Source organism: Gekko japonicus, unplaced genomic scaffold (genome assembly GCF_001447785.1).
Source record: "Gekko japonicus isolate JY-2015 unplaced genomic scaffold, Gekko_japonicus_V1.1 scaffold4531, whole genome shotgun sequence".
NCBI lineage: Eukaryota > Metazoa > Chordata > Lepidosauria > Squamata > Gekkonidae > Gekko > Gekko japonicus.
The window spans coordinates 41,527-52,994 of NW_015159844.1; the positions used below are offsets into that span (position 1 = coordinate 41,527).

At 43.0% G+C, this 11,468-nt stretch overlaps 1 protein-coding gene across 1 annotated transcript in view; it reads right to left on the minus strand.

Annotated features, from left to right (window-relative positions):
* Positions 1-261: 261 nt before the first annotated feature.
* Positions 262-11,468, minus strand: part of SLAIN1 (SLAIN motif family member 1) — a 21,367-nt gene continuing 10,160 nt past the window's right edge. Inside the window, exons 3-5 of the mRNA XM_015407933.1 lie at positions 7,012-7,167; positions 6,011-6,299; positions 262-480 (exon numbers count right to left, since the gene is read on the minus strand). Of these exons, the coding sequence (XP_015263419.1) occupies positions 405-480; positions 6,011-6,299; positions 7,012-7,167 (521 nt within the window). The 3' untranslated portion in view covers positions 262-404. The remainder of the gene's footprint in view (positions 481-6,010; positions 6,300-7,011; positions 7,168-11,468) is intronic.

Below are 11,468 nucleotides of genomic sequence, written 5' to 3' on the forward strand. Positions count from 1 at the left end.
ATCTGTCTTGTAAATCTTGCAAGAAAGCAATTAACTCATTGAAACATCACCTTTTAAAGCAGTACACAGACGAAAGGGTCCTGAAAAATCTCTTTATGACAAAAGCATTCAGAAACCACATTTCCGGTGCCCCCTAGTGGGCGACGTCTGGTACTTTCCCAGATGTATTTTAAAAGGTCAAAACAAATAATTCTTTTTAACATTAGTTGGACAACACTGAGGTTTTCCCAAGCAAAGAACTAAGTGCAGGATGTAGGCTTTGCATATGTTCGGCAACCAAGGACAGAGAAAAGAAGCAGTGTCGTGTGAGCCATTTCCCCCGCCCGCAGTCTTAAGTTACCCAGCCAGCTGGGTTTAAGAGGATCAAGCACTCCGTCTCGCCTGCCGTTCCGGTCCCTTCCATTTCAGTAACAGCCGTCTCTCCAGTTGCCGTCCCGTAGAGTACTAAGCGATGAAAGCGGCTTTGGCGGCTGCAGAAAACTGTTTGGAGAAACAAGCCAGATTGAACAGGGAAGCACAGAGGAAAACCAACAGAATACCGAAAGCCTAACCCAATCACGCCTGCTCTTGTCATCCGGCATCTGAAATGACTCCACTCTCCCAAGATATAAGGACAGATGGACTCCCATTCTAGCGGTATCTGAAGAAGTGAGCAGCGACTCACAAAAGCTCATTCCCTGCCACAAAGTTTCTTAGCCTTTAAGGTGCTACCGGACTCTTGCTCTTTTCTACAGAACTCTGCGTTGCCAAAGACACTGTTTGATTCCCGGTTCGTTTGGCTTAAAAGAGGCATCTGTCCAGGTTAGGTCTATCCCCAGGCAAAGGCATCATTAGTAGCTCATTCATGTAACGTCCAAGGCTGGCGGCTCATTTGTATCAGGATGTCTACATTTGGACTGAATGCAGGCTAAAGGCCCGGCAGTTCTGACAGCCAACGGGGTGCAGTGGGTAGAGCGAGGGTGGGGGTGGTCACCAACCTTTAATGACAGCGACTTCTGAGTGATGAAAAATAGCCCAAGCTACTCCCTGGCAGCCAGCGTGATGTAGTAGTGGTCAGAGTGTGAGACTTGGATCTGGGAGACTCAGGTTCAAATCCCCCTTTGTGCCATGGAAAGTCACTGGGTGACCCTGGGCCAGTCACACACATTCAGCCTAACCTACCTCACAGGGTTGTTGTGAGGATAAAATGGAAGAAGAAGAAGATTGGATTTATACCCCCCCCGCCCTTCACTACCCGAAGGAGTCTCAGAGCGGCTCACCGTCTCCTTTCCCTTCCCCTCCCCACAACAGACACCCTGTGAGGTAGGTGGGGCTGAGAGAGCTCGTTTGAGGACTGCCCTTGAGAGAACAGCTCTGAAAGAACTTGCGACTGACCCAAGGTCACACCAGCAGCTGCATGTGGAGGAGTGGGGAATCAAACCCGGTTCTCCCAGATTAGAGTCTGTGCTCCTAAACCACGACCCCAAACTGACTCTCTGGAGGAGAGGATGTAAACCGTTTTGGGTCCCCATTGGGGAGAAAGGCAGGGTATACATGAAATTATTATTTAACAGTAATAGTAATAATAATAACGTTACCATTGTGCCAGGTGTCATCGGAACCCTAGGAGCAGTGCCTAGAAGTCTCAGGAAACACCTGGACAACCTGGGCACTGAGCCAATAACAGCAGCCCAGCTCCAGGAGGCAGTGTTGCTTGGAAGAGCAGGAATCCTGCGAAGTCCCAAGAACTTGGCTAAATCTCAAATTGCAGAACACCCTCTACCAGTCAAATATCTGTCACCATTCGTCATCATCATCAACATATCATCATCATCATCATCGTTTTGTTCCCTCCTAGGAACACAACACCGACTCGGAAAAAAAAAAGGAAGAGCAACAGAAACTCAAGTTCTCTGCTACGGAGCACGGAATAAAACCCTCTGAAATAAAACATTTAATCATTTCATTTAAAAGATGTAAAGCAGATATTTCTGCCGTCTTTCCCTGGGTCTTCTAAGGGACGGACGAGCGACACTGCAGCAGCTGACGCACTACAGGTGACTCACAAGACCCCCTGAGTACAGTGCTGGACCAGGAAATAAAGGTGACATCTGACTTTATCATCAAACCACACAGATGGCTTTCTGCTCCTTTTAAATAAAAAGATCAGGGGTGTTAATGCATTCCCCCCCCCCCATATTACTCAATACATATTATTATAAGAACATAAGAACATAAGAGATGCCAATGTTGGATCAGGCCAAAGGCCCATCCAGTCCACCACTCTGTGTCACACAGTGGCCAGAAATACCAGTGCCATCAGGAGGTCCACCAGTGGGGCCAGGACATTAGAAGCCATCCCACTGTTGACCCCCCCAAGCACCAAGATGACAGAGCATCACTTGCCCCAGAGCCTCTATCTATACCTTGTGGCTAATAGCCACTGATGCTCCATATGCTTATCTAATTCCCTATTGAATTATTATACTGCATATTACATAGTTTTGTCATACCTCAAGGGAGAATTTCCAATGATTTTGCGGATTTCAAGATAGAAACATAGCCTAACTAAGAGATTCACAGCGCAATCCTCAACGGAGTTACCCTCTTCCAAACCAACTGGCATCATGGACTCTAGAACGGTATAACAATGTTTAGGATCACATCTTAATCAAACATACTTCACCCCAGATTAAAGCGCATTCTCCTGTATGCCTCCTTGTTACTGTTTTGAGAAAGATGTCGACAATTTCCCCAGTGAACGCTTGAACCCGTTTGGGTGGCAATCCTGGCACACAGTTAAGACCCTCAAATCCCACTGAAGCTGAATGTATTTAAGCAGCCGAAGAGCACGCAGGATTTCAGCCTCTGGGCCTAATCTTTAATTACAGAAGCCCAACTTTTGGCAACGCTTAATTATCACGCTATCAACACAATTAAAAACGGATGTGGAATTATTCAACGGCACTTGGCTGAAGTAGACCAATCACTTAATCAGGGTTCTCTCCAAGGGAAACTGCACGGAAGCAGCTGGCGGCTGGCCAGCTCAACTAATATATATTTTTTTAAATCTGGCCCGTGCAACTGGTAACTTTCAAGTCTAAACACGGGCTCATCAGCCCAGGATGGAGATCTGCAAGTGGACCAGAAACACCTCCCCCCTACCGTTGTTGTTCTTGTTCCGTGCTTGGGACTTGAAGGGGGCGGGGTTTGGCAACAATACACGTCACTTTCACACTGCATCCAGTTTGACTGGGCACAAATGATGATGCCAGTCTGGTTTATATTCTCTTTTATTTGCCCTTGCTTTTGTGTTATTTAGAGTGCTCAGGCAGCAAAGACAATGGCGGAGGAGCAAGGATGGCTACGTGTTCCCTCTAAGCTGAGTCAGTGTGAGCTGGCTCACAGTTTTTTAGCCTCCGGCTCACATATTCTTGCCTTAGCTCAGGAAGGATGGCTCCAGAGCAAACTAATTTATGCGGTGGCCAGATTGCTTGCTCACAGCTTTAATGCCAGTCGCTCACAAAGTAGAATTTTTGCTCAAAGGACCCCACAGCTTAGAGGGGGCATTGCTCACCACCTCTTGGTCAAGAGGCAGAAGGACAGTGAAGTGAGTTACCAGAAGTGCATCCGAAAGATTCTGGCTGGGCTCGAACCTGTAAAATGAGTGGCCCACCAAGCCAGAGAGCCAACTGGCCATATATTACGGCCAATGCTCCCTCTAAGCTGTGGAGTCTTGTGAGCAAAAATTCTACTTTGTGAGCTACTGGCATTAAAGTTGTGAGCGAGCGATTTGGGTACTGCATAAATTAGTTTGCTCTGGAGCCATCCCTTCCTGAGCTAAGACAAAAATCTGTGAGCTGGAGGCTAGAAAACTGTGAGCTAGCTCACACTAACTCAGCTTAGAGGGAACACTGATTATGGCCTACCCTGTACATGACACCCCCCCATTTTGCAGTCTTGGGGTCTCAACTAAAACCTGAGCTTTATTAGGGCCTGGCACAACACTATACACAAGATTATTGAATTCTGAGGTATTTCACACAAGGCCTGCTTGCGTACTATGAAGGCTTCCCTCTTGGCTCAGAACATGGCCGGGTGCTGTCATTTTTCAAGGGTTTGTGACCACATGTGTGACAGAGAGCAGGAGTGGAAATACATTTTATGTTTGTTTATACGTTACTGCCACTTTAAGACTGAACCATGAGGCATTGTGGGGTTGGGGGGGTGAGGGACACAGCAGTTAGAGACGGCAGTTAGCAAGCATCAGTGCTGAAGTGATTTTGGTCCTGAAAGTGTAAGAAATAAAAGTCAACACGTCTGGCTTGGACTGCTCCTGAGAAAAGACCCCTGACCTTCTCTCCTGCCCAAACTGTCATAACACAACCTACGAGCAGACCCAAGATGAAGACTTCAAAATGCGTGGCCAGTCTCAAATTTTGTAAACTTTGGCCATTCAAAAACAGGCCTGGAGAGCTGGACGTAGCTTGCAGGGTTCTGGAACCAAGCCCTGTCAAGTCTCAGTTGAGGATAAACCAGGGGGTGATGGAACAGTCTCTGACTTCCCTGGGAACTGACTGGTTTGACCCCTTCAACGAAGCCACCTTCGCTTTGAGTTTTCCCACTTATTTTCTTCACCTTCTGGCCTCTGTTCCTTGCTAGTCTACACTTCAGATGCTGCTCCACGGCTTCGTGACCACAACACACTGGACAAGCATAAGGAAAAGATATTCCATGCTGGACAAGATGAGTTCTGCCCCTGAACCAAGGGAGTTCTTAGAAATAAGCACTAACAGCTTCTTTCTTGAATAGCTTTCAGCTCCCCAACTGGAACAACCCAAAACTAAAAGCCACGTCCTCATTAACAAGTAACAAGGTCATCCCTTGCACAAGTCCTGCATCACCCTAAAATGCAGGACCTGTGCGTGAACAGCTCATCTGCTTTTGGCTCAGCGACAATTTCCAGTGGCTTTTCAGGTCTTCGCAACTTGTTACCCACCAACCCGAATACAGAACATCAGCTAGGTGAGGAGGCCGGCCAGGAAGTTATCGCACAGACTTGCCAGACTTAGCCATCGGGTTATTTGGCAGGGTGGTTAACAGCCTGTCACCTACCAGGCTAAACTACCCGCCAATCCTGCGTGGCAGTCCATGAACAACACACACACACACACACACACACACACACACAACACAAAAACAATAAGGCTCAGATTTTAAAATTAAGGGGCTTTGGGTGGAAGGTTCCTGTAAAGTCCTTGGATCCTGTAATTCTCTCTGTCCTCTGTATCAGGGTAGACCGGACACCGGTGGCGGAAGGTCACAGCTGACTCACGGTGACCCTGTAGAGCTTTCAAGGCAAGAGGCATTCAGAGGTGCTCTGCCACTGCCTACCTCTGCGTAGCAACCCTGGACGTCCTCTCTAGCCCCCCATCCAAGTACTAACCTGGGCTGACCCTGCATAGCTTGTCTGAGATCTGACAAGATGGGGCTAGAGACTGAGCATTATTATCCAAGAAAACCTATCACTAGCCCTGATAGCCCAGGCAAGTCCGATCTCGTCAGAGCTTGGAAGCTAAGCAGGGTCGACCCTGGCAAGTACTCGGATGGGAGACCTCCTCGGAATACCAGAGGGGGAGGCGGAGGCAGGCTTTACTCAGCCACCTCTCTGAATATCCTCCAGGCCCCCAATAAGGGTCCGTCACCAGAGGTCAACATGACTTCCAGGTGCGTGCACACTCACACACACACGCACATATTAAAGAAAAGAAAAGCTATCACTCCGCAGCAGCTTAGAGAATTTACTTGTCCCTTAAGAGCAAGAAACACACTAAGGCAGACCGATATCAGTTTTACCCCAGATTCCCCCAAGACTGTCTAGAAACTACACTGCGCCCAGGATGGTGAGCTTTCTTTTAGAGATCCCTCATGCTCCTTGGAGACCTACGGTTCCCAGAATCCCTCGGCAAAGGGGATGGCTGCCCAACCACAGTCGTGCCCTGACTCTTAGCGCCAACCGGACCACTCTTACCTTCGAATTGGTTGTGCAATCTTGCTCCTAGGGATGCTGCTCCCGCTTATGGCCAAGGAGGGCCTCGGGAGACCACTGCGCGTTATAACCCCTGCGTTCACAGTCTTGTTTGGCATCGGGATGCCAGAGTTAGAGTGTAACTGTAAGGTGCCGGGCAGTGGCGTGTTATTGCTGCTGCTTCCTTGAACAGTCGGACTCACGTAGGCAGTGGCTTTCAGAGGTTGCCTGACGGAGACTGGGAAGTGTCCCACGCTGTGAACTCGGTGCTGAAGTTGTCCTGGAGAAGGAACTAACAGAGGAGGGCGAGAAGCACAGAGTCATGGAACTGCGTCCACGTGAAATTCGTGCTAAGCGAATTCAAGCATTCTGCTCGCACGTAGCTTATTTCTACCCAGCCCCTTCTTCAAAAGGAGCAGCGTTCTACTCTCACAGTAACCCTGGGGAATAAGCTAGGTTGAGAGAGGCTGCAAGCCTAACGCTTTCCTGGGAATAAGGCCCCTCTGGGGGCTAAAAAGGGGGATTTACTTCTGAATAGACCCCCTAGGATCGCTCCTAGAGAATGGCAAAGCAATTCCACATAAGCCATGACCAGAAGTTGTAACAAGAAGACGAGCGGTGTTTCTAGTATTTCCCCCCAAAAATAATTATTATAACAACAAGACGACCCACGGTTACTTCCTTATTTCGCTTTGCATTTTTTAAAAACTAGAGTAGTCAGAGTGTTGGGTCTAGGAAAGATGAGGTATAAATGAAGGCAATAAATAAACAAGGAGCGCTTTCACACGCACTAAATAACGCACTCCCAAATCCACTTTCGGTGCACTTCGCAAATGGATTATACTGTGTGAAATGGCAAAACCCACTTGCAAACGGATTGGATTGTAACTGCATTATTTCGCATGTGTGGAAGTGCCCGAGGTTTATCCTGTGAACCACCTCGAGGCCCTTGTTGGTTGAAAAGCATGCCAGGTAAAATATTTTTTAAAAGATGTCATACTTACTGCTAGACTGAATTCTTGACATCCCATTACCGGCTCCGTGCAAGTTAGAGTCAAAGCTGAGACTGTTCCTCACAGTCACCACAGAGCCAACGCTGGCGTTGACGGTGGGGTTGCTTGGCATCCGGGCTAGGTTGGGCATGCTCCGTCGGAGTTTGTCTGCAATGAAACCAATGACAGCCAGCATCAGGAAATGGTTATGGTCACTCAGGCCCTGGCTATCATTCAAGAGGAGCTCCTCTGGGTCAGCCACTAAGATATATTCTGCCTAAATAAACACCAGCTTAAAGTTAGGACAAAACAGCTTTGGCTGATTCTGCATTGGCTTTTCCCTCTGTTGTTTTACGAAACCTGTGTTGGAACAGAAATTCCCCTCTGCACTGCATTATGGTTTCACTTCCTTTGATCATCAGGTTTTATGGTCGCCTCCACATTCCATGCCGCTTTCGTTTTCTTTGATCATTGGATTTTATTGAACCTTCTGCATAGATTTATGGCCATTTTATGGCCATTCAGGGGTGACTTTGCAGTTAGTACGGCTTGTTCCGAGGTATCTGAATGTGTTTTTTTAATATATATTTTTGATTTTTCAGTAATAACTCATACAGCGCTGTTAACATAAATTTAAATACAGAACTAACCACAACTCTAACTTTTTAAACAGTAAAGATAAATAATATATTCGTTTAACCTTTAACTAATATTTTCAGCCACTTATATAATTTTGACCAAGTGTCTTCAAAGTCCTTTTCTTCTTTACCTTTTAAAATAGTTGTTGATCTATTCATTTCTACTACCTTTAACAATTTATACACAAACTCATCTTTACCCGGTATAGAATCTAATTTCCAGTATTTCGCGTTGACTATTCTTGCGGCGGTCACACAGTGTAATACAATTATTTTATCCGTTTTCACAAAAACCTCTGGAATTATATTCAAAAGAAACAATTCTGGTTTAAAGGGTATCGGGATTAATATAATGCCTTGTATCATTATTTGAATCATTTTCCAAAAGGATTGGGCCTTACCACAAGACCACCACATGTGGTAATAAGATCCAACATTTTGTTTACACTTCCAACAAATATTTGTAAACGACACATTAAATTTAGCTATCTTTGCTGGGAATAAATACCATCAATTTACTACTTTATATATATTTTCTTTAAAAGTCATAAACCTAGTGACTTTAACATTGACTTTCCAGATCTTAATCCATTCCTCCCAATCTAATTCATGTCCTAACTTCATAACCACTTTAGAGGGTTCATCTTGCATTTTTTCATCCAATAAAATTATGTAAAGTTTTTTATAAGTTTCTCCCCCAAATTCAACCATATCTTGTCAATCTCCGTTGTTTTTTTGTAAAAGCCTACTTTTTCATCCTCTTTAAATCTAGATAACAATTGCCATCTTTCTAACCAGGATAGTATAATACCTTGTTCTTGCAAACTTTCCATTGATTTTAATTTATTATTTGAATCCAATAAATTCTCATAAGCACTTTTTTGTTCTGAATTATATAATATTGGGTTTGTATATGCCTCCACCAGAGAAACCCACCCAGAAATTTTCAAATAGAAATGCTTGACTTCTTTCCATATTTTTAGAAGGGTTCTACGTAAAATATGCTGGTTAAAATACTTCAAGTCTAAGTTATACCATATGGAGGCATGCCAGCCCATCGGTAGGTCATGCCCTTCAAGTTTTAAAAGATGACTATTGCTTAATAACAATTACTTAGTAGAAGCCACTCTCTAATCCATACCATCGCTATCGCTGTATAATACATATACCAATCTGGTAGACCGGACCCTCCTTTTTCTGTTCTCTCCTGCATCAACTTAAGTTTAATTCTGGGTCTCTTAGCTTGCCATATAAAATTAGAGATAGTTTTTTCTAGTTCTAGGAAGAAGTGTTTGTTTATAACTATAGGGATGGTTTGAAAAATGTAAGTAAGTCGAGGCAAAATGTTCATTTTTATCGCCACTATACGACCCATCAGGGATAAACATAAGCTTTTCCACTTCACCAGATCCTTTTGGATCTCCCTTCCTATAATTATCTTCAAAAAGGAACCTACACCTTTTAGATATTACAATCCCCAGATATTTAATATTTTTACATATCTCAATTCCAGTCTTCTCCTGAATATATCTTTCTGTTTCTTGTAAACAATTTTTTGTTTCATCAGTATTATAACTGGATTTATGGAACTTAAATACCATAGTGAACCACAGGTAGCAAGCTAGTATTACATAAACACCAAAAGGCAGTGCCGAGATGCGTGGCAGGTACGGCCCTTAGGGTAGAATTTGCGCAGCCATCAATTGAGAGAAGAGCTTGGCAGTTAGCATTTAAACTGTTTATCAATAAAGAAAGTCGAGGGGCTGTCCCTAGTGGACCAGGTTTCACTCATTTGATTCAGAGAGACACCTATACAAGCAATAGAACTAAGTTAATTGAATCCAAATTAGAATCCTTGAACATTGGTATTACCTCCTTACAGCAAAACAAGGTCTTTAAACTCATAAAAACAAAATTAAGGGAACTGGACTTTGGCAGTACACTCTGCAGAGCTCGGCGAACCTGCTCGGGCCTATCCCTCAGCCTTCCTCCGCCGGCTGTGATCCCTACTTACTGTTACTCTCTCAAAAGCCCAGCACTCCAGAGAGCCTTCACATTGGCTAGGCTGAATACGTTCCCGTTGAACATAGTTTCTGGCCGCTTTCATGGCATCCCGTTCTCCGAATTTGAATTTTTAATACAAATTGTAATGGGCTCATTTAAAATGTTTTGCTCATCTGAAAATTTCTTTTTATTATATTTGTTCAAAAATTGATCAATTTCTTGTTGGTTTTGGTGACTCTGTTCATATAATTTTTTATAAAAATTCTCTATAATCTCTTTAAGATTTTCCATAGAATGGCAATCTACCCCCTGTTCATTCTTTAATACTTTAATAATGTTATTCTCTCTATTCTTTCGTAGTCGGTAAGCCAGCCATCTGGTTGGTTTGTTTGCGTTTTCAAATTGATAGTGTTTCGCATATTCTAGTTTGATTGCTATTTCTTGTGTGAACAAATTATTCAATTGATGTTGTAATTCCATTATCCTAAATTTTAGACAATTGGATGATGGTTCTTCTTTCAGTTTATCTTCTTCAATTTTAATCTGTTTCACAAGAGATTTATATTTTAAGTTTTTCTGTCTGCGTAGCCAAATTTCATGTCTGATCATTCTCCCTCTTGTGAATGCCTTAAAGGCGTCCCTTACTGAGGTTATATTTATTTCTGATGTCATAATCCATTTTAAAAAATCTTTAAACTCTTCTTTGGTTTCCTTAACAAACTTTTCATCATTAAGCATCCATGTCTTCAAAGTCCATCTTGATGATTTGGGATTATCTTGCAAGGTTATCATAACAGGGTTGTGGTTGGCATAAGTTGCAGGCAGTATCTCCGCATCTCTAACATCTGACAATATAGTGTTTGATGCCCATACCATATCGATTCTGGACCATGATTTATGGCGTGTAGAAAAAAAAGTGAAATCCTTTTTAGAAATATTCTTTGTTCTCCAAATAGCTATAAGACCTAGTTCTTCTGCCAGAAGTAAAAAGGTGCGTGGAAGTTCTTTTCCTTTATTTACTCTTTGTCCTTGGGTTTTCCGGTCTTCCTTAGAGTCATAGACCGTGTTAAAATCCCCAGTTATACATACTTCTTAACTAGGATATTTCATTATTACCTCCCTTAGTTTAGAGAAAAAGGATTCCTGATTCTGGTTAGGTGCATATATATTAATATGATGCATCGCTTTATTTTGTTTTAAAATTTTTACTATCAGGATCCTCCCATCCTCTGATTCAAAAACCAACTCAGGACGAAGGTAAGGTCTTACATAGGTAGCAACACCTTTCTTTTTACAACCATCTGCTGCTATAAAGTTTAATCCTAATTTCTTAAATTCTATTAGCTTTTTATCGTTTTTCTTAATGTGAGTTTCCTGCATACAAATTACATCAGTCTGTTTGTTTTTAAATTGTGAGTATATTTTCCTTCTTTTTTGAGGGGAATTTAAGCCATTTACGTTGATAGATATTATTTTAATTATTTTTTGCTTCTTCATTTCTTTCTTTGTTTTTATTCTCTTCTCTCTTCTGTTGGTTTCTTGTAGTGATGCTAAAAGGGGTAAACTTCTTATATCTCCTTCTTTTCATTTTTTGTTTTTCCTTTTTCCTCTCGTCTTTTTCCTGTCCTTCCTCTTGTGGTTCTTCTTCAGATTCACTTTGATTATCCTCTCCAAGTCCTAGGTCTTGACCATTTTTCTCCAAAAAGTCCTCTAATTTCATTATTGAGTTTAGCTTAAAATTTCTTCCTCTGTAATTAAACATTAGTCCTTCCAGTAATATCCATCTGTATAGAATGTCCTTCGTTTTAAGTAGATTAGCTAATACTT